Source organism: Buteo buteo, chromosome 12, assembly GCF_964188355.1.
Source record: "Buteo buteo chromosome 12, bButBut1.hap1.1, whole genome shotgun sequence".
Classification (NCBI taxonomy): Eukaryota; Metazoa; Chordata; class Aves; order Accipitriformes; family Accipitridae; genus Buteo; species Buteo buteo.
In genome coordinates this window covers 7,386,689-7,411,000 of record NC_134182.1, presented here as the reverse complement: position 1 = coordinate 7,411,000, position 24,312 = coordinate 7,386,689, and the positions used below count along the sequence as shown (strand labels likewise).

General features: G+C 37.7%; 1 protein-coding gene across 2 annotated transcripts in view; it reads right to left on the bottom strand.

Moving 5' to 3' along the window:
* Positions 1 to 2,821: 2,821 nt before the first annotated feature.
* The window catches only part of WDR26 (WD repeat domain 26), a 33,935-nt gene continuing 12,444 nt past the window's right edge, over positions 2,822 to 24,312 (bottom strand). The window contains exons 7-15 of one of the 2 annotated variants that reach the window (XM_075042560.1): positions 23,586 to 23,642; positions 20,546 to 20,684; positions 16,275 to 16,415; positions 14,803 to 14,922; positions 13,900 to 14,045; positions 13,300 to 13,378; positions 12,534 to 12,663; positions 9,008 to 9,193; positions 2,822 to 7,492 (exon numbers count right to left, since the gene is read on the bottom strand). In XM_075042560.1, the coding sequence (XP_074898661.1) occupies positions 7,467 to 7,492; positions 9,008 to 9,193; positions 12,534 to 12,663; positions 13,300 to 13,378; positions 13,900 to 14,045; positions 14,803 to 14,922; positions 16,275 to 16,415; positions 20,546 to 20,684; positions 23,586 to 23,642 (1,024 nt within the window). In that variant the 3' untranslated portion in view covers positions 2,822 to 7,466. The remainder of the gene's footprint in view (positions 7,493 to 9,007; positions 9,194 to 12,533; positions 12,664 to 13,299; positions 13,379 to 13,899; positions 14,046 to 14,802; positions 14,923 to 16,274; positions 16,416 to 20,545; positions 20,685 to 23,585; positions 23,643 to 24,312) is intronic. The other variant, XM_075042559.1, reaches the window with a different exon arrangement.

The window sequence follows — 24,312 nt, the reverse complement described above, 5'->3', positions numbered from 1 at the left end:
TCAGTGTTGGCAATAGGAAAAATGTATTTGTAATTGCTAAAAATGTAGTTCATTAGCTGGAAATAGGGATCCTACAGTCATCTATGTCATGGGAGATGCACAGAAATTTTATAGTAGTAAAAATCAAAACAAACTCCCCATTTTCTGAGTCTCCATCAAGGGAGAACAGCACAATTTAAATCCAAACTTACTGTACAGAATTTAAGACAATTGCAAACTTTAGACTGATTTTAAATAAAAATTCACTTAACTTCATCACTATGATAAAGAGATTCTGTCCTAGTCACTCACCAGAATATATTTCCCTTTGAAACTGAGGTATACAAGTATAACTTCATGAGGGGACCATTAGCTTTTCCTTCAAATGATTAGCTATGATTTATAGAAAGCTGATGAAATGATCTATGAAAATCCCTGGCCTATAGGGATTCTAACTTTTAAACAAAGCTATCAAGCTCTTTTCTTCACCCACAGTCTCAAGACTGGTCAACTTGCTAAGATACTAGTCATTCAACAGTTTTCAGAGAGATTAGGTGGCTGTTACAGTACTGCACTTGAGGGGGATTAGTTAAAATAGGTACAATAGCATGTTTTCCCCTAACTAATCATTACAGTTAAAGACTGTTGGTTATTTAGCCTATTTTATTAAAGAATATACTTATCGCCTCATCTTAGTAAATTACTGTTTTTTTCTGAAATAGTTCTGTATTATGGAACACAGTAAATTAGTGGGATTAATAGTATGACTAGTAGTCCTAAGAACAGTTCTACATGCAGGTTAACAACCAATCTGAAACCCTGGTAAGCCCATGGAAGCAAATCTTTATCTGTTCAGTAGCAGCATAGCTTTATTCTAATTCTTTTTCTCACAAGAAACGCTCTAGGATTTTGTACAAATGCTAAGACAAGATCATTTTTGCCTCTAAGGATATGGTAATGGTGAGATTGGAGGTGGTGATACAAAAATTTGGGCTATATGGACCACCATGCAGTTATCAGTATGTTAACCACTTTATCTTTGGCAGAAACATCGGAGACATACCAACTTCAGTGATTACTCTTCAGAGCATTATAGGTCTTTTGAAGACTGCCATCTTTCTGTAATGAGTCAATAGCCTAAGCATGTGCAACACATGCAAAGTAGCAGAGGGATGCATCAGGCAGCATAGAAAGCATAGGCCAAGGTGTAAAGTGACAGAGTAAAACAGAAACTGTCCCTCTGGAGAAGTACCCGACCTCAGGCAGAGTTTGGATTTAAGCTCATTATGAAATGCTCATCTACTATCAGGTTCCTTACGTAATTTATTTTAAATAACCTGAAAGGTTAAAAAAAAATACAATTAATTTTAAATCTTACATACACTGAAATTTCAGTTCAATAGAAATCATGTACCTGCTTCTCTTGCATTCTTCTCACCAGTTAAAGGCAGACACAGGACAGCAGATGAGGCACAGTAACAAACCGAGCCAAAAAACTAACTTCCTTTATCCACTGTGTGGATCATTTATGGCTGAAGTGGTTCTACAATCTAGCAACCCTCCTGCAAATCCTAGTACCCAAGGGAAGCAGCACATGGAAAGGAGTAAGGCATGCCCCTTCTGTTTGCAGCTGCATTTAAGCCATAATTATCTATACGCTGCTTAAACTGTAAGAGAGGGAATAAAATTAATACAAAGGTGCTACTAGAGGGAGTAAAGACCTCTTCTAATCAATATAGAAGCTCAAAGAATTAAAAAATTGAATGCACTTCAGCAAAAGGTTTGAGTTTGGAAAAGCTACAGGAAGGGGAGGGCAAATTTAGGCACAGCTTTTCGTTTAACAGAACATTAGCTAGAGCCAAATGAAAAAATGCCTAAAATGCAGGACAAAGATGAGGTCCTGTTTTAAGGCACAGGGAAGGAGGGACGAGAATGTAGGCTTAGTTGGAGGGAACAAAGGCAACAGTTGAGAAGTAGCTTCAAGAGCTCTCAGCCACAAAAGCTGCTTAGGTCAGCTTCAGATAGAAGTCTGGAGGTCCCTGATCTCCAGTTTAAGAGAAGTCTAAGCAGAAGATACAAGTACTTCAGGACCACCTGCTTAATATGAAGTATCAAAAAACCCCACAAAACCCACCAATCACCTAAAGAGACCCGTGTCCAGTATTTAAGCAAGCTCCAGCATTAAGGAATCGAGGTGTTCATGGAGCCTCAAAGGAGCAGATGTTCAACAAGTTAGATAAGCACAGAACAAGACACAGGCAAGTCAACTGCTAAAGGTACAGTGAAAACGCAAGCGTGAGGTAGATTAGAGCCAAACATAAAAAACTGGAAACCTGCACACAACACTGAATTCAGCTGCAGCTAAATTGCCACAAATTAATTTTCCTAGCAAGGAAGTGAAATACTACAAATATGGAAGAAATCTATAATTAATGATCAAGAAATTAACATCCAAGTCAGTCATAAGTGAAGTTAGGGAAACTAAGAACTATTCATTCCAGTTATTTATTCTGTTTATTGAATTGAAAGAAAGGGAATACAAACATTTCTGTTAAGTGCTGTGCACCAACATGGAAAAAGTGTAATTTTTTTTTAAAAATCCTAATAAAAACAAATCAGAAGTTAATGTAGTTCCAATTGAACAATTTTTAAAGATATGTTTAAAATACTACACGTTTATAAAATAAAAAAGTTAAAACGGTGTTCTGTAAATAATTAGTAAAACAAGTGAAAATAAATACGAGACCCAAAGTTCTTATGTTTTTAATGTAATATAGCAAAGAAATTTTTAACTACTTAATATAATCCGAGGAGTAACAAAAATCCAGAAAGTTTAAGAACGCAATCCTTTGAAACATTTAATATCAGTCCATAGCAAATAGTCATTACATACCAAAAGCTCTAAGTGTTAACTAGTTCCACCACAACTCCATATAAATCTTGACAATTTAGAAATCTTGAGATCAACAATAAAGTTCTTTTCTTGATCTCTACAGCTTGGTTTGTAAGTACATACATGCTTTGAGGATCCATTTTGTCCCATAAGTTTTCAAGGAGCCAATAACTTTTCCATCTGTGCCTAAAAATGTTAAAGATTCAAATCTAGCACATATACCCTAACAATGAAAAATGTTTAAGAAAAAAGATGGGGCACAATGAATTTCAAATTTATAAAAATATACTGATATTAACCAAAACCTTCCGGTCAAAGGACACTTCACATACACACGACTTAAAGTATGCAATAAGACATGACAAGTACCTAGAACATTTGGTTCTCTGTCTGTTCATGGAACACATGCACACACACATTCATACCAGATGGGAGCAACACTCTCACAGACGTTTTATTGAATCCAGATTATCTGGATTAATAGACAGAAAACTTGTCTACAGTTTATTTCAACAACTAGAGGCAGCTACTGCAGCAGTAGTTCAACACTGCACACTTCAATTAAGTCCACCCTGTTTTAAAAAGTGTCAGAGTTAATGATTTTTTTTTCTTTCTAAACATCATTAAAAGTAGTTTTCAAAATTAAGTATGGCAGCTGAAAATGGACTCAAGCCAATGTGGAAAAGACAGGAGGAGGTCAAAAGGAGCATTAGCCATTTATGGGATGGGTGTTCCTCTTAATAGTTGTCTCAAAAAAAATTAGATACAAGTTTATTTTGTAGCTAAAAATATGGACAAACTATTGAAAGTGCATTTTTCCTCCTCCCCCTTGAGTTACAGTAGTTTGTCTGTTGGTCAGTAAATCCTGCTTTTTACATCCATTCCTCTTTCCTTATCCCCCTCCCCATTTGGGTCTAGAACACCTCCCCTCAAACTACCGCTAATTGTAGGAGTCGCTGTTTCCTGCTAAGGAAGCCTTCAAAACTGATTTTGGGTGGGAGTATCACAGCAGTGTAAAAGTATACAGCTAGACACAAACTCCCAACAACATACTGTGTTTTATTAAACGTTACCTGTTTGAAGCCAAGTTGAGAAGTAACTGGCAAGATCTGGACAGATTTCTAGCTTGCATCTTTGCTCTAATCATAAAAAGAAGTTACTTTAAAGTTGGAGAACTTTAGAAGACAGAGGGAATTTAAAACAAAGGTGTCATTTCCCCCCACTACCCTCCCCTCCAAAACAAGGACAGATCTAGCATTTTCCCTTTTGTGCTCCATTGTGCCTTGAAAATTACTTACCTGAACAGCTAAAGAACATTCAGATAATAAAATGCTTCAGCATAATTTTTTTAAAGATCTGCCTTGACAGTAACCTGGGGCTACTGTGAATATTTTAAGCCAACAGTTGACCAGAGAAAGTTACAAAAGGAGTACATGCTTACAGTATTTTCCTCTCTAAAACCACAGGTCTGCTGACTAGAAATACAGTGATGTATTGTGGGTGTGTACTTGTTCCAGCCTTAAACTCCAGCCTATGAACATTTTTAAGCACATGGAAATCAACGTTGCAAATGAGCAAACTTATTTGTTTTTTTCCCCCCATAGCCTCATTTTATAGTCAGTGTACAAAAAGTATTGGTACTTTTCAATTCACATATTGTGAATACGTGACATGGTAGAAATAGTTCAGGTTCCTCTTTGATCTACAGGTTGGAATGGTAGTCATTACCACTAGATCGATAATGTCAGTTTACTGTGGGACCAAGTAGTGTGGCAAAATGAAGATCACTCTCACCTTTCTCTCATCTCTGCTCATCACCCATGAGCAGCAGACAGCTCTGCAATACGCTGTTACTGAGACACTCTGGACACAGTGCCACCTCTATGGAGCTTTCCTTTACATTGCATAGTTGCACCACAAAACTAAAGCGGAGATAGCAGAACATGTGCTGCTCCCTAACTCTGCTTCTAAATACCTGAAGTGTATTTTAGAGGTACAAACCAAGTCCAGAAGAGAAACCCCAGAACAGAGGGGCAGTGTTTTGGTAAGAGTACTAAGTTTAAATTTCTAATTACAATGCATTGCAGCAGAAAGTAGGCATCAGCCCACGCACAGCTTGTACTAGGTAAGGAGTCTCACTTTGTTTAGATAACGGCCGCCACATTAAAAATGCCTGCTGAAGTCCATATGAGACTTTAAATCTAAACTTGAGATTTGATCCAGCCTTCACACCCTGCCTAAAGTTCCCACTGAAGTTCCATGAGTATGAGGTAAGCAAGTAGTGCCAGACCATTGTATGAGACTTTAAGAAATATTAAAACCAGGATTATTCTCTTTACTCTCCCTAAATAATGTTTTGTTTGAAAACATTAAGTTCCAGACTAAGACAATACTAGGGTAGCTTCCAAAGACTGACATACTGGTATTGCTTATGAATTATACCATGTTTTGAACATATAAAACACTGTTTACAATTTAGATACTTAATTTTTATTTAAAAGCCAAAGGTTTATCTTAGTCAAATTTGACCTTAGGAAATTGTGTTTCCCTGCAACACCGATGCCACAGGAACAAGACTGACTAATCTTACATTGTCTGTAACTAGGAAGAGAGACAAACAGCTTCCTCTAGAACTAGCTAATGGAAGAAGGAACTGATTTGTAGTCATAAGTTTACACATGTATTCCCAGTACTGTGGAACGGTAATTGCTATCAATTTCACCTTAATTTTAAGACAAATGTACTAGACTGAAGATAAGAATGTTAAGTTCCTAATTCATTTTGGAGGTACTAAAAGAGGAGTATGTCAGATTCAGGGCTGGTCTCAACCAAAGTATCAGAATCTTAAATCATGTTTAACTTTACACACAAGGCAAGAAAAAACCCCACCACCTGATGGCTGGAATCTAGAAAAAAAAATCTAACCTGCTAAGCTTCACTTTGTTTTTCTGGGGAAAAAAAAAAGGGACTGTTTATGTTAAACACCGCATTCCCATTCATCAAAGTGGCTACGCTTCTCCCAGGAACTCCAGCAAACCTTCCCCCACCCTTCTTCCACATATGACTAATAAGGACACTAGATTATTATCTCATTAAAGGATGAAGTCCACACTTTGTTCACATCAGTTCTTGGTGGCATGCCCTTCCCTGCTCCCTCTTTACTTTACAGTGGTACCAACGTTACCTTTCCACCCAAGGTGACAATAGGGAATCCAGTGCCATCCCCATAATGAATTTGTGTGTAGTGCAGAAGCACAGAGATGCCAAGCCATCTGTTTACATCAAAAAGAATAAATACTTAAATTATAAATGTCTTTCTCTTTTCTTAACATGGGGTATTAGTGGAACTATTCCTAGATTTGTCTAGATGTTCACAGCACCAGCTTGCAACAAGGTCTGGGAGAGGCATTTAAATCTGCAAACTTAGAAGTATATTCTCAAAAAGAAACTCTATACACCTTTGTTTATCAAATAAAGAAAAATTTCCATCATAATACAAGTGTTTAATTATGCTTTGTATGTTAATTACTTTTACAAAATGTTGACTTTGTGAAGAAAGGACTTTCAACACATTCTTCCCTTGAAGTGTAGTCTACCTTTTACACCAGCATTGCTGCATATATTTATGTAATTAAAAAAACCAAAAAGACCTTGTCTTGTTTAAACTCTTAGTCTGGTGGTGCACCCTTGAATGATTTTTTTTCTAAGTAATAAAGTTTATCTGTTAAGATGAACAGTGAGTTCCTCCATGAAAAACAAGCTTCACTGCCTATGTAAAGCTCCTTCCAGCCACTGCTTTTGATTGGGTCTCAAGATACTCTGGAAAAGCATCAGTGATACCGTGTTTCACAACACTTCCTGCATTGTTTTAATTCCAAATGTATACAAATGAAGTCATTTTAATCCTATAAATAATTTATTTTTAAAAAATTGTGCTGTTAACCCCTTTGCAGGGCAACGAGCTATGTGAAAAGTACAAAACTTTTTGTCAAATGTGATACTGAGAGTGCTTTTGACATAGTTCATTGGTTTATCATCTCAATTTATATATACTGCGCAACGGGCAAGGCTAGAATCCATGAACCAAGCTGCAAAGATCTCAAGCTAAGTAAGGCGGAGAGAGACTTGAGAAACAAGAGAAGGAAATACTTTCCTATCCAATGTATACTCTTCAGACTAAAGCACTCTTTCTATCAAGCCTTCTAAACTGTTAAATAAAGTGTTCCAAACAAGCATTTAAACTTCATTACACAGAAGAGCAACAAGAACAGTAGCCTGCCAGACAAAAAGGCAGGGGGGAAAAATATATATACTGAGTTCAATGGTTAGCCTGAATGTAGCACAGTTCTTCACAACCGATGGGGGGGTAATTTCAACACGGTGTCCAACAACGTTCTAACGACGTGCTTCATCTTGACTGGTTACTATGAAGCAAGGTGGTAAATGTTTGGCCCCAACCGGGCTTCAGAAATGGTTCTTTTTCATGACGAGCATGTCTGTCCAGCTATCAATCATGTTTGTTTGCACCAAATCCCAAGCCATTTAAAATACGACTAATTAAGTTAAACTGAAGTCGTCTCCTCCAAATTCGCCATCAACTATCCATGCTACTGCATTCCTCTGAGCAAAAACAAAAGAGAAAGAAATCACATCTTGAAGATCTTATCAATAGTTAATATTTCTATAAGGTCATTATTACAGTGTATTTACAGAAGCTTTACTGAACATGCATTAGTTAGTGGATCTTATGCTGTAGCTAAATCCCATGCTAAAAATTACTTATTTTAGATTCATTATTCATATTAATTTAGAGATTAATCTAGCACGTTAGGTGTTGGTACTCAAAAAGCATCTCTTCCAAAAAGAAATAACGCACATTTGCATTCAAGTCCCAGGGGAGTGTGCTAATTACAGAGCTGTCTGTCATCCTTTTAAGATTCCTAAGTTGTTAGGTATTATTCTGTGCACCTATACCTCTTGTGGAAGCACTGCTGTGAGAAATTCATTTTCTATTTTTTTTTATTTTTATGGCATTTACTAGCTCATCTTCTGGAGGAAGTAAGAAAGAGTGAGCAAGCAGCTAATGGGAGAAAAACAAAGAAAACCACAAGTAAAACCAACTGGAGGATAGGCTGTGAGTCCTTATGGGTGCATTCAAAGCATTACAAATAGGAGATTGGCCAGGCTGGTCCACCTAGTCCAAGACCAGAAGTAGATGCGTCAGAAAGCACAGGAGCAGGGAGAGGAGGTAATTCTTCCCCCTAATATCCTTCCAACTTTCAGCCATTTTCACCCAAGGGACATTCTGAACTAGAGGCGTTTACTTATGTAGCAGCACTCAATGGGTTTCTCTTTCATTAGTTTGTCCAGGTTCCCCTTGAACTCGTGTCCAAACATACTAGCCACAAGGTCCTGTGGCAACGGGATATACTGTATTTAATTTTAATGTCTACTGTAAATCTTTACCACAAGGTTGAATGTGTAATGACAGAAGCCTATAAACTGCAGAACAACCCCCAGTGGTCATCTCGTTAACAGTTCTGGGCAGGGCGGTAAGAAGGGTTGGGAACAACTGTGCATTTAGAAGTTGCACTGTGTGTCTCTCGGACACAGATGATTGCAGATGGTTAGGAAAGCATCAATTGCGTACAGATTTTATGGTGCGAAACTTCACTCTCTCCAGACTTTGGAGATTCCCTTTGTAAGCACTATAATACCATTATTCAATTTGCAGTGTGGTCAGAATGCATTATTTAAATTTTAATAACATTGTATGTTATTAAGCCTCAAGCATTGGAGGCAAGATTTTTAAGAAGTCTACATAAATAAATTAATATAATCCTGAGGTCTTAGTGACACCACAGTTTTCTATAGGGCTATGTCAGAAATTTGACTATCATTTTGGAAATACCAGTTGTTTCCTTTTTATTCACAAACATAAATAACTTAGATAAAAATCAACAGCCATGCATAAAAACCCAGTAACTTCTTTTTTAGTAAAATGAATTATTCTAACCCAAGAGTTGAAAGCATTTTTCTATCCTATTTATGGTAAAGTAAATCCACCAAACCAACTGTCTTTGATGTAAGCTTTTAGTAATTAGAAAGCAGACACACACATGCTCTGTTTTTTACCTTCAATATCCTGGTTGTCTACGAAAGGCGCTGGTCCCCATATTCTAACAGTGCCATCATCAGATGCGCTGGCCATCATGGATGGAATCTGCGGGTTCCAGCTCACACAATTAACAGTACGCGTGTGCCCTGTCAGCTCCGCAATTGGCAGCTCACTACGCTTGTGCCAAATATATACTTTGTGATCTAAATAAAATATGCGTTAAAAAAACATAGTGAGAAACAGTGCTCTGCACAGACCGATTTGTCATATCAAATAGCACTTTCACGCAAGCTCTCAGCAACTAAAAAACCCATTAATGTTGTCAAACCCATGTCTAAAACCCATGTCTGTTGAATGTGCAATAGCACTAACAAAATTTTTCTTCTAAAATGGGTAAAGCTCTTGCACTAAGAGAAACATTCCCTTTTAACACTTGCAAGTCTACTAAGCTTGGTTTTTGAAGAAAAACGTTTGACTACAATGCAAAGCAGCCAATACATGGCCAAAGAGAAAAACCAAGCTGGTCTTAAATTAAGGATATAGAGTTGTAATCTTACTCAAAAGGACGTCTTGCAGATTTTTTTTCCCCTCCAACAATTGTATTTACAGATTAGTATATGCATTATAAAGTCATGAGTACTAAGACAGAATATTTAAAACTACCACCTGTTGATGAGTACTAGATAAGACCACAGCTCTGCAGTTTATGAAATACATCTTGATAATAAAGATGTAAAACATTCCAGTGAAAGTGCAAGCAGAGCAAATGGGAGAGGGCAACGAAGCTTAATGTCTCAAATTGTGAGCTATTACTGTCTTTGGCAACAATTAATTCTTATGCGGTATTTAAAGATATGAATTTGTACATATTAAACTAGATGCAATAAACAACGCTACAGATCTTACTTTGTGATAGGAAGCTTTTAATTACTTCTAGCAACATGCTAGAAATAGAAAAGTGAACTGGTCAGATACTCCACTGCAATTTTTAGAGAAGTGTTACTGCTTTATAACCAACCATATTTAACAATAAATTACTAAAGGTGTTTGTTTCCCCCCACCCCGCCCCTGCCAACTTGTATTGGTTTTACGTGGCAAGGTTTTGGTAGCGGGGGGTGGGGGGGGTGGGGTTACAGGGGTGGCTTCTGTAAGAAGCTGCTGGAAGCTTCCCCTGTGTTCGAGAGCGAGTGAACCCATACCAGCCGGCTCTAAGACGGACCCGCCGCTGGCCAAGGCCGAGCCAATCAGTGATAGTGGTAACGCCTCTGTGATAACATTTTTAAGAAGGAAAAAAAAAAGTTGGGAGAGTGAGAAACAGCTGCCGGAGAGAGGAGTGAGAACATGTAAGAGAAATCCGGGAGTGAAGTTGTGCCCGTGAAGAAGGGAGGGGTGGTGGGAAGGTGTTCTGAGATTTTGTTTTATTTTCTCATTACCTTACTCTGGTTGGTTTTTAATAAATTGAGCTAATTTTCCCTAAGCTGAGTCTGTTTTGCCCGTGACGGTAATTAGTGAATGATCTCTCCTGTCCTTATCTCGACCCGCAAGTTTTTCTTATATTTTTCTCTCCCCTGTCCAGCTGAGGATGGGGGAGTGATAGAACAGCTTTGGTGGGCACCTGGCGTCCAGCCAGGGTCAACCCATCACACAACTGTAGACTAGCAGCCTTTAACAAGTCTTTGGATTGTCCTCTGGAATATTCCAAAGACATTCCTAGAAACAGAGCTATACAAACTGAACAAGTATTTATTACTAGTATTACACAAAAGCCTAGTATTTAGGTCTAACATATCAAATGAAAGTATTTTAATCTATTTGAAAGGTTTTAGTGTAGATGTCATTCTGAAGGCTTAGCAACAAACCAATCTTCCTCTATTCCTCTTCCCAGCCCCTCACAAAACAAACTCGCTCTCTGACCTACCTGCTAGAATAGCATCATGGAACCATGTGATAACTGAACTGTATTCTGTTGAATCAGCTCATTTGAGTGTACCACCTTTATATATACTTGTATTGATGCAAATGTTATGGTTGTGTTTACATTCCACTTACGATTTCAAGAGACTACATATCCACGCTATTCATCAAACAACACAATTCACTCTCTGCTTAAACACCGGACATGCAAGCCTCTGCTGTCTGGGAGAATCAAAGCCTAAACACAAACCAGTATTTTGGTGCTTGTCAGAATGCCTGTATTTTGTTTTGGAAAAAACAAGTTAGCTAGATAAAGGCAGCAGTCAATTTCCCTCTCAGAAAGAGACCTCCATTTTCTTCTTACTGATGTGTTTAAAAAAATCCTATCTAGCTGACGACATACTTTAAGAGGTTGTGACAACATAATCAATCTATTACTTTTTTAAAAGGCTTTGACAATGTGATGTTATTTGTTGTTTGCTTGTTTTTTAAAATACATAGACTTTCTCAGTAACCACATTTGTGACAATCCAGTGCAGAGAGGCAACAGCTTCAGACAGGCCAAATCTATTAAATAGAGTGCCATCAGTTTCAACCACTGCTCAGTAATTTTTAGGCAATGAAGATAGCAAAGAGTAAATAAAAACAGGGGAAAAAAAAAAGGACTGGTGGACTGTAGTATGTACACCTACACATGCACATCAGCATGGCTCAACACAAATACTGAACTTTCAGATACTTGGGTTTCAAACCAAGGACCTTGTTCAACCATGAAAAGAGGTTCACAGTGGATTGGAGGACTGGAGGTGGTGTCCTTCAGTCATATTCCACTGGGTCTGGTGAGAGGGTGAAATCTGGTTTCATTTTAGACATATTTGGTAGTTTCCAGAAAAGGATAGTAGTAAGTGTCCTGGCCAACCTTATTTCCTAACAGCTGTGAGTTACACAGTACTAACAGCAATTGCTTACACATACCAAGTGTAATTCTTAGCCCTGCATAGGCTTGAATCTTAAGTGACTTCCACAGGAGGTGACAGCATTACATCAGTGACAAAACTGAACGAATTCAAGATATAAACCATTAACTAATTTCTATTCTTGCCACAGACAGTTGAATAAAAACATACCACAAAGCCTTTGATCACCAAGAAACCCTACCAGGGTATGTCAACAACTGCTTAATTTGAGACTACTCCATCCTAATTAAGATGATGACTCTACTGAAATTAAAATAAACTCACCACACCTATATCCTCAACAGGCAAATGAAGCTGTTACTCCCCAGAAGTATTTTTGATTCAAAACATAAGCCTAAGTATCATACCACAAAAAGAAAGAGCCTTAAGAACACCCCACCCACTTCTAATTAAAACTGTGCAGATGCTTTTGCTTTAGAGGAGCAACACAAAAGAGACATTAATGCTTTCTACTACTACCATCCTCTCAAAAGATCCTTTCCACTGGCACACAATTATTTCTTGAAGTATGCCACAATCTCAGTGCTCCTCAAACTTATTTAATGAACCAGTTGCTTGCTTTCATAGATTACAATTGCTAACAACATTATAAAAGTAAGGTATAGGAAGGATACAGTGTTCCAGCTTTCTGCACAATGGGGAATGATGTTACCTTCGCTGCCACTTGCAATGAAATCTTCATTATGGCCTCCAAAACACGAGTGAATTGTGTAAAATCCTTGTGTAACACCTTGATACTTTCTCACTAAAACTCTGTCTTGTAAGTCCCATAAGTGAACTCCCTGGGAATAAGAAGTATAAAGAATGTTATTTTATCATGAAACATAAGTAATTGCATTGAAAAAAGCCTATCTAGCTGACAACATACTTTAAGAGGTTGTTTCCAAATTCATTCTTTTGAAACACCAAAAAAAAATTAAACATGGTGAAAGTACAATAATACCTCAGCCAACTTCAGTACTGTTACTAGATTAAGACAGTAAAAGATACACCAAATTTCTAGATTAAATTTCCAGTTTGTGGTCCCTTCCATTCTGAAAGCTCCTATTCTTACCCAAGGTTCCAAAAGTAGAATAAATAAAACCTAATTCTCACACCCCCAGACATGTCAGCCTGCCACAATTCTTGCTGTACCTGGCTTCTCAATGCAATAGCCAGATATTAACATTTAATAGTACATGTTTCAAAGTATGAAACTCTTGACTATAAATCAGTCAAAAAAATCGGTCTCAAGAATAAGATTGCCTTCTTGTCAGAGAAGGCCATGCTATATTTATGAATATTACGTCCTTCTTATTACATGAAATACAACTGGTTACTATCAAACATTCCAATGCACATCAAAATATTTAAATACAGGTAGCAGTTGCAAGCAGATTTATTTGCATTTGCATTTCCATTTATCATCACCAACTCACCTGAGTTGCTACATTTAACAAAGCTAAACGGCCGTTTTTTGAAATAGTAAACGACATAATAGGGTGATCTTCTTGTACTCTGAAATTATAAGACACATCAGTGTTAAGAGTATGCTTAAACAATGATGCAACACCAAAACAAAAAGCATGCACTGTCTCTGCAATATTATCAGGGAGAGACAGTTATGAATTGGAAGTTAGGTATGTCTCCATATGTCAATACAAGCCAGATCTGCAATAGTTTGCTTGTACTTATGACAAATGCCAAGACCAAAAGGGACTTCAGACCTCAAATCCAGCTCCTAACTTCAAGGCAGGACCTACTAAAATAAGCCAGGAATTGAGAATATGGCAACTCTTGATGACAGAAATGTCAAAACATCCACCAGAAACCTACTCCAATGCTTCGGAAGTTATTTCTAATACTTAATCTAATGCTTTTTGCTGCAACTGGAACTCACTAATTCTTGTCCCATGTTATTCCCCTTTTAATACTGAGAGCATTTTAATAACTTTTCCTACTCTGCCCCACAAACCCTTCCTCAATCTTCTTCTGACACTAAGAACCAGGAATTAAAAACCAAAGGAAGAGGTAGTTACATGTTCCTGTCTGTAAGATCCTCAAAGTTATAACCCCGAATTCGCTGGTGTGTGTCCGATGCTAGAACAGTTTTCCCATCACTCAAGCACCAAAGGCATTGTACTCTCACCCCTTCCCAGGAGTCAAGGAGATTACCATCTAAATCCTGATGAGGAGAAAAAAAATATTGAACTGTTAGTCTCAGACTTCTGAGGAGTGTGACCCAAGTATCTTTTTCACCTTCTATTCAGACAATTGCTACAGAAAGCAATCTTACTCTGTAAAAGAGAGACTTAATGAACTAGGACTTGATTGTCTTAACTGAGGGCTTTTGTAGGTATCTGTCCTGGAGAGCTGAGAATCCCTTTCATCACTTATTTTCTCACACGTGATGTGCAATCTATGTCACATCACAAAGCTCACCTTTGCAGTGAGTGAGGCTTGCATACTGCACTATTACTCTGGGCACCAATTCAGCTGACAAATAATCAAGAGTAGGGTGAGACTGTGGACCACCACCCAAAATCAACACCAGTCAAGTAATGAGGGTTTCAAATTTCTGTTTAAACTAAGCAAAGACAGCATGCTGAAACTAAGAAAGACACAGTCAAAACTCTATGGAATACACAATATTTGTGGACAAAGCCACTGTTGTTTATTAGTGTATTTTCTAGAGCAGCTAAGAAAAAAAATTCCCAGCCCACAGATCCTCCTTTAGGCAGACAAAAGATGCTTGAACCCTTCTAACTGCTACATACAGAAGTGTTGCTGAAATACTAGCATTAACGTATTGGTTCTTTGAATTACAAAGGATCAGAAGTTTTAGTGTACATACACATGAAAAAACATGAAACTCAGATTTGACCATGACAAAACTTCCATTTCTTGCTTTGTTTTCAATGGGATAGATCCAAAGAACTTACACACTGATAGAACTGTCCACGCTGACCTCCCGTTACAAAACGCTTCCCATCAGGATTCCAGGCCACGCTTGTTAAACTGTCTTCGTGAGATTGGCTCATCTTTGTCCTCAGCTCCCCAGTCTGGAAAATAAACAAAAGCAGCAAGGCCTTATACCAGAACCCTTTCCCAAAAAGGCATCGATAATTTTATCAGACATAGTGTTTGGAAGTACATATATTTCAACATATTTATTAAAAAGCAACCAAACCTACGAATAATGCAATAAAAAGGCAGAACTATTTCAGCATCTACAGTGACCCTGGACTTGATTTGGGACAATTTCTTTTGTCCCTCAAATCAAGAGGGATGGACTAGTTAGTGCATCAGACAATTGGAAGATTATGAGTAAAGTAAATAATTAAAAGAAGTTGGAAGAACATGTAAGAGAGAAAGAAGCAACATGAAATGAAAAAAGCCAAACATGGAAAGCCAGGAGGAGACTACGAGAAAATAGAGATGATAAATACATTTCAGCAAAGTTGGGAGTATCAGAGCATTTACAACTTTTTCCTCCCTGAGCTGGAGCTCTCCATGCCAAAATTCAGCCTTCATCGCCAGCTTATAATGCTACTGTTTCACAAGACAGAGTGCCAATGAGTGGCTTACCACTGTCAAAACAGTAAGGGCTTCTCTCCATCCTGTTGTGCCAGCTCTAGTGCTCTTCACTGAGCCAATTTAGTCAATTAAACAGAAGAAAAGTTCCTTCTTTTCACCCTTGGAATACGTTTTTGTTTTAGGAAACTAAATTAGTTCAGAGTCCAAGGCAGCCCAAGAAAGACTATACAGCCCACAACCGAGGCAGGGGAAGCTTTTATATCAACTCAAGTGCCCATAAAAATCAACAGCAGAAAAGGATTTTCAAGTTCATGGAGGAAACGGAAAAATGCCCTAGTGTCTGACTGAAAGATGAAGTTCTGAAATCATAAACGTAAGCCTCTGTGTTTCTTCCACTAATATCACTGGGAGGGTTACACAAAGTAAAAACAGCTTGTATCTTTTGCTACTTGTTAAAACCTTCGATGAGCAATTGCTCCCTTTAGACAATAATTCTGTCCTGTTTCTCTTGATTAATTTACTGTTCTTCTCTTCAGTAGCTCTCCAAGGTCCTATGGATTTACACCATCCCTTCTCAGCAATGATCAGTAACCAGATACACTACAATTGCTACACAGTCCCACACAGTTAGAACTCTAATTTCAGTTCTGTACAAACCGAGTACAGAATTTGTGGGCTGCCATAGTCATTTTTTCAAATTGTGGAGGGGCAGGGGGGGCAGGGAGGAGATCAGCGTCTTCTTTACACTCACACCTTCACACCTTTGCACAGCAAGTTTGTAGAAATTACTTCTTTCACACCAACGTATTTAGATATTGAAACAAAAGCAGTATGCTGACCACAAAGTTTTATTTTTTACTCTTTAGTCACCACTTACTTGTACATTCCAGAGCCAAAGCTCAGAACAATCATCTGGGCCACAGGCAACAAGATAGTTGTCATCTGGACTCCAAGCAATATAAGAGACACCATACGCATGACCTTCTAACGTCTTAAGTAGTTTTAGCTGGTGAGTATCCTGAAACAAGAGAGGTTCTGTTGAGACAATGCAAATGAACTCCTACTAGATTTCACATATACACTGTGTCCAAGCACAGCATGGCAAGTTTGCTTTATGCAACTTGGCACCTGCCTTTTACAAGAGGTACGAATAGGTTCTTACTGGAAAAGCAGTTGCTACTTTATAGAGTAGGACCATAAAATGAAAGCTTCTAAGTTTCAATGTGCAAAAGAAGAACACTTGTAGGTATTTTTGTTCTAACCTTCCGTGGTTCTGAATGTGGAACTCACAAAATACTGTTGCATACAGAGTTGTACATTACATTATGCTTGCTTTAGTATAGAAGATTTTCTGTAGTGTCAATTCTCTCTACGTATACTGGAATACAAGAGTACCATTATCCATATTTTACAGAATTAAGTTACTTTCTTAAAAGTAAAGACATGCTGGAAGCCTGTTATGGTTAAACAGAGAACCAAAACCTTCATGTATGCTGAGAAAGGAAAACCTCCAAGTGCCAATGTTTTTATAAACTTGAGTGCATCTTGTGTGTGCTGCTCGAGAAAGAAGTTTTACAGAAAGATATTTTTAAAAGCTTCCTTGAGAGGTGTTCTTATTTCAGAAGTGTTGCTTACAGCAAGCTGTTGCATCTTTTCTGCCAGATTTAGTGAATGAAGCATACTTCGCTCATGCAGAGTATCTTGTATCTGCTACAACTGTTCTACTGCTGCCTTGTCAGAGGAACTTGACTTTCAAGCAGCTTATCAAAATAAATAGTACAGCTAGATACTGTGAAACAACCATACACTGGCTTCCTAAATACAGAAACATGCTTCAATACAGTATTAGCACTGACTCTTGACAACAACGTGGATATACAGAAAGTAGAACCAAGCTTGTTAAACTGTTGACAATTTTTGTGAAGCCTCTTGGAAAAGGGCAAGTGGATTTTCCTCCCTCCCTTCCCTCCCTCTTTTTCCACCCTGCTGCATGAGGGATGTTTATACCTCCTACTTCTCTTCAAAGAGTGACTCATTTGAAAACCTAGCTTGATTTCTCAAATTGTCCCTTCTCCTTTTGTTTTAGTATTAATCAGCAGAGCACCTCTTGATTCTAAACAGAAAGAACATGGTCAACAGAAGAAAAGAGAGACACAAAGGACTGTTTCCTGGGATCAGCTGTGAGGGATTTGGTGACTCTCAGCCAGCCTGCAGCTTTGTTGGTTCTGCTGGCTAGAACAACTAAATTCCTCAAAGGCAAGTGGGCCAAGAATAACCTTCAAAACACAGAGAAAGAAAGAGGGGCAAATGAATGGACCTCCCTCAAGGCCCCTTTTCCATTCTAATCATTATTCCTGCTCTGCATTAGACACTACTGTGTCTGTAGCTAAACTGATCTGCAAGGAAACCGAGTCATGTCTGATATCATCTTGCATCCTGGAGCTTGCCGGCAACCAATAGATTTCTTTTTACATCAGGATTAAAGTAGCCTGCCACTCCTGCATCACCTTTGAGACTCATGAGAAGCAAGGTACATAGGATATTCCTCTTCTAATGACAGGACTTTGTGGCTTTTTCTCTCATGCTGCTCTCATTTCTCTCCAAACACAGCAAAACTGCTACACCATGTTTTGCTCTAAAACAGCAGTCAATGGTATTTCAGGAAACGTCCCCAAATTTAGTCAATCTGCTTCCCACCCACCACCACAAGAAATCTCAGCACTTCTATCCCTTACATATAGCTTCCCAGATTTTTGTTATGTAGAAGAAACAACTATTCAGGTATCAACTTAAGTCTGCAGTAGTTGAGCTCCTTGGCTGAAAAGCCAAAAACCTGTCAACAGTTTTTAGAAAGTGCAGAAAAAAAGAAGGCTTCTGTGAGGAACAAAAAGGACCGCTCTACCAAAGAAGATGCATACCAGTCAAGGCGATACCTCTACTGCGCTTAACCTTTGTGCACTAAAGATTCTACCACACTTAGTAACAGTCTAATAATGCATTTCACACACACACCGCTAGTTCACCCAAGACATTATTTAATGCTGCTGAGTCCACTTAAGAACTTTGAAATGAACAAATGAAACTGAAAACAGAAGCATGGGTTAAGACAGCTTAGACATGTAGCTGGGTCTTAAAAAAGAAATAAGAAATTCATGGTATGAACTGAAGAAAACACACAGAAGCAGCATCATTACACTTCAAGAGGGGTGATGAAGAAAAGAAAGGGAGAAATTAAGGATTCTTACACAAATGAAGTGTGTGTGGAAGAAGAAACACAGTTCATTTAAAACAGTGTTCTCCCATCACTTGCCCAGACAGTCGGACGGATGTTTCCCTATAGTTTATACATACAGATTAGAATAATTCTAAATACCCAAAGCCTTGAAAACCTGATTAAACTTATTGTTCAAAAGACATTGTCAACTGCTGCAGGAAATGCAAGAAGCATGCTCTGGCAAATATGAAAGTGAACCATTTCAGTTATGTGGCCTAATGTTATTTAGGCATCCACCTCCTTGAAAGGGTTTCAATTTTTATTTTTTTTTTTTAAAGTACTTAAATACAGAAGATAAAACTTTACAAAGCTGCTTTCCCACTATTTATTAGAGATTTTGTTCCTTTAGCCACCCTTGGCCAAAAGGGCTAGCCTAAAACACTCACAAAACATTTATTTGGCTTGATTTACCAGGTATTAGCTAACAATTCACTATAAAATGTGCTAATCAAGATGTCGAGTATTAAAAACCGATCAATATAAAAGAAAGATGTGCCTCTACAATCAAGTGACAAATCACCAGCAAAAACATTTGATCCTTAATTTACTCAGAATTACTCTGTTAAAAAAAACCAACCAAACACACAAAACAAAATACAGATAATTTTCTAACTAAATAACAGAAGTCATCTTATGCTGCTATGCATCTCTTGGCCCACAGCACACTGGCTCCAGTTACAAACAAACCAGAACAGTTCTATGCCTGAAAAAACTCACAGCACTTGCTGTTAGTTCAAGGGCCATATAGCAACTATGCACATGAAGTAGGGTTTTAAGTTCTCCCATCTTCTTAACAGCCTAAAGGACTCAAATTATATGGCTTCCTAACCTGTAGTTGAAGAAAAGGATTGAGTTCAGCTCTCAAATCCTACTGAAAGCCAGTATGGAACTGCAAAAGCCTTTCATATTCCACTTCGCATACCAGTTTGCAGCTGTGTGGTTAAAAGACTGTAAGAATCTTATTTCTGATAGTGTTTTACAAGCATTAACAACTTCAAATATTGTATGCATATGTTCAAATTTATTCACAGTTTTCAGTTGTTATGAACTATACGGACATACTTTCATATCACTTCTACAAGTCAATGAAAACAGTCTTAGATTCACCGCTCAATCTTTTTATTTACATAAGAATAGATATGGGTAGGAAAGATAAATCTTGTAGCTGTAGGATATTTCATATAAGAGAAACAGTGCCATACATCAGTATCAAAACCTAAAACCGCAGTCTGTAAGAAAATGGGTGGGTATACTTCCATGTGTCAGTGGATTCTGACAAGTGTTTAAATCTTCATCTCAAGCCAAGGCAAATCTTACAACAGCAAATAGCATGAAGTGGTATACTGACACAACTTCAGTTTAGCACATACCATTTTATTACTCAGAAATAAAGTAATAAAAGGTGAAGTGGACAGAGTATTTAAATCCAAGTGTACTAGTAGCAACAAGGTAACAGAAAGGGGTTAGTCACACACATGGATCAGAAATACTCTAAGTGATTTAGAAGAAAGGTTCCTCACTGCCATGCTCCTTCCACTCTCACCCAATGCTTTGCAAGGCCTTCAAGCTGAGAAGCTCCCCTGGAGGGCACCAGCAGGCTCTACCCCATGGTACTGGTTTGGGGCACAAAAAGTTCCTGCCCCAAGCAGCCAACAGTTCAAGCCTTACGCTTGGGCATCAGGTTTTCAAGTGTCCTCCTTCGCTAACTTACACTGACTCTGATCTTCAGTCTTTTACATCCCAGAGAAATACCCTAGTCAGCAGGCTACAGTGCATGTTAGCCTGTCCTACAAAAATCAAACCATACTAGCAAGAAAAAGCAGAAAGGGAAGGGAAAGACAAGTCATACATATTTTAACACATTGCACACTTACTGGATCAACCTGCCATATAATAACAGTTGTGTCCTTAGATCCTGTTGCTAGTTTAGTGCCGTCATTGGAGAATTTACAGAACCACACTTCATTACAGTGCTCCGTTAGTATCTGCTGTGTATAGCATGGGAACTGTTTCCTGGGAAAAGAAAGGGATGTATTCGCAGATTAATAAGAAAGTGGTAAGATTTTTTTTTTTTAAATCAAGCTAGTAAAAACTAAACCAAACTTATTTAAATGCAAGACCAGACAACTTAGAAAATTCCTCTATTAACAGCTGCTTCAAATAAGTACAGAATGATGTGCCTTATCTGGTAAAAAGCTCACACCACCAAGTGATTATAACTAATCATAAGAACACAGAACTATTCTTATGCCACTCTTTCCACACAATTTGTTATGCTTTCATATAACTTGGAATAAAACTGTCCTCATTTGGAGTTTAACAGCTTATTACTATACGCTTCTATGATGTATAGAAAATACTGGAGTCCAAACCTCTTTGAACCCTACGTGCAATCTTTTATTTACATGTTGGGGTTTTCTAAGTATCTAACTCACTAAGCTCTATCTTACCAAGACTTTAGAAGTGATTCTTACATAAAAGCTGAGTAAAAGAAGTCTTATTTTGTTTTCTTTAATGTGATCTTGCAATAAGTTAGATGTTTCTTTGCCTTCATTTTGTGCCATTTTTCACTTACTCTGCAGAATACCACGTACAATATCTAAGCATAACATGTCATTATGAGCTTTCAACTTGAACTGTTCTCCCTCACAAAATCTACATTATTTTGTAAAACATTAAGCATTTAGCAAACAAAATATTATATGATAAACTACTGAAGAATTAAATGTTCCTCTATAGCTAATATTTAATACTCTAGTTACACACTGAGGAAAAGCTAACAGTCACAATATTAAGTTAGGTAAGAACTGGAGACAAGTTTTATTTACAGCTTGCATACTGTATAAGAATTTGAGAGCTAATATAAAGTAAATGTAGGCTTTTACAGCAGATGGCTGCTTTTATAAGCAATACCGGAGTAACTACAAGTTCATTGTTCAGACGCACTAAAGGGTAATCTCTAACTACGGACATTTTTTCTTGAACTACAGGGATCCCAAGTGGTTTAGTCTTATCTTGAGTTTTTATGTTGCCCAGCACAACCAGCACAACTCTAATGGGACACAACAGTACTAATGTAACAATGACAGTCTCCATGAATGTACAGCTGTACTTATAACTGGAGATACTGGCCTAAAAACCCCCCACCTTACTTCCTTTACATTTGTGTTTAAAAACACAGTTTGGTGGCAGCCAGACTGACAGATACCTGAAAAACTACTACTTACCAGAAGCTAGAAAAAGTTCTGCTTAACACAGTGTCTATACACCCTCAGTCCATTTTCTTTTGCTATAAGATGCTTCCTAGTCCATGCTTAAAGGCTATTGAGCAGCACTAAACAACCACACAGCCCCTCATTTCCTGTCTTATGGTAGAGGAGGATAAACAAAATGTACATACATAAATATCTGTAGTTGGGTTCCTTGGGTATGCCTACTTGCTTGCTTATAGAGAAACACAAGTCTGTTCTGCTCCTACTTTAAGCTGACCAGGAGCTGTCTAGTTGCCACTAGAACAACACTGAGCCCAAGGTAAAAAGCCCTACCCATGAAAGACAACCTTGTTTTCCTTGGAGTCTAGAGGACCATAGGCAAGCCCTTACACAGATATGTGTACCTACAGGAAGAGCATTTTGTTATTAATTAGCCATATTGTAATAGGTTAATGTTTTTCCTCAGAGCAGCAATTTTCTCTAGAAGGTGAAAGAGTTTTTATCCATAACTCATACAAAGTATAAGGGGCTCAGTGTGTCCCAGGAAAGCCTTTTCAGCATATTTCAGTTTAAAAAATACTCTATAGAACAATAGCTCTTGTATTTTAAAGTTTAAGAAAAGCAGCCAAGGTTTTGTAGAAATGAAAAGCAAGCAGTATAATTCTGGAGTATAAAGTTTTCATAGTAAGGCCTTTAGGTTCCTAAAAAGGGTAACAGGCACAGTTGATATAGCTGCTGCAGACTTATGCCAATATTGAATTACACTATTCACAATCCAGTCAGATCAGAGCACTCTCACAAAAAGTTCTCTTCACTTAACTAATGAAACATACAATCCAGCAAATTCAGCTTCACAGATAGCAAAGCATACGTTAAATAACCTTCTGCAGAAGGAAATAGCAGCAGTCTCAAAACAAGAAACCAAAACCAGTTGTCTAACCGTTTCTGGTTTTGCTAATTAGATATTATTGTAGCTCAAAGGGTTTTATTTTTTTGAAGTGTTTCATTACAAATTGTTCTCTTTAGCACAACACACTTGAATCATGCTGTTCACATGCTGAAATAAAGTATCTAATAAAGTTATCTGTTGTTGTATTTACAGAAGTTCAAAATTCTAAATAAAACAAACAGCTACTTTTTTATTCCCTGTACATACAATGGAAGATTTATTCCTCAACTTCTGCAATGGTTCTTTTTCAGAAATCCACATTAAGCTAGTACCTAGAAAGCAGCAGCATTCACCTCTCATTTGGGCTTCACTGTTTGTAAACTCAGACTAAAGTTTATTTACATGAAAGCAAGACAAAAGAATTCCAGGGGGAACACAAACAAAACATCCAACTAGGCTGAAGGCTCTAAAAACCAAGAATGACCACCCCCAAAAGCATCAATTCTCCATTATCAAAATCTGTGGCACAGTAAGATGAAATACCTCACCTCCATTCCCAGCAGTTTCTCTCTCTTACCTCCCACTCTTATGAAGTGATTAAGTTTTAGTTAAACATTTTACCTATTAGTGCAATTCAAGCATGCTTGATCAAAATATTGCCAGAAGTCCAAAACAGATTAGTTCCAACTAAAAGAGGGAAAGTTGTCAGTGTTCTATCATTTAAGTAGTACAGAACTTAAGTTGTCTAAACTATAGACTACTGTTACTTCTGTCAGTTTCATCAATATTTGGCTTCCACTGTCTTTAACTCACCTCATTATGCCCAAGCATGGCAGCATGTACAGCGCACCACATACTGATCTCAGACCCCTGCAATAGGTAGGTACAATAGGTTGAGTTGAGGACAGAATGGAAGCCTTTATTTTGAAGTGGGGGGTTTTTGCCTTTTTTTTTTTTTTTTTAAAGTAGTCATGAGTATTTATGTATGTGTATATATATCAAATATTCAAGCTTAGGAAGTACCACATTAGGTGAAAAAAAAACCCAAAACCCAACAAACCCAAACTATGGCCAAACTTTTATGTCAGCAAATAGATTCAGATGGGTGAAATTCAAGTCCAGATTTGTTGCATATAGTATCTTTTATATCCAGCTCTACCTAGGCCAACTTCAGTAAACCATGCTCTTTACAGTTGGCTTGAATGCTCTTTGGGGTTTGATTAATCACATCAAACCCCCTACAGAACATCCAATGTTATTTATGGACTTGTGCAAAGACTGAAGTTAAATCTCTTTCTGTTAGTCTGATTTTAAGACTCACTTCTGAAGTAGGGAAGCCACAATTCCAGTATCTGGTAATTTCCAATAGCTCCAAATGGGAAACAACCAAATTACCACGCACACACACAAAACTACTGAATTGATGTGATGTAGCAAAATTACAAGCTAGACAGTAGTCTAAAAAAGTTACCTGAATACATGAAATGCTGAGATATTAATTTTAAAACCTTAAATGGCTACAGTGAAGTACTACGGAAAC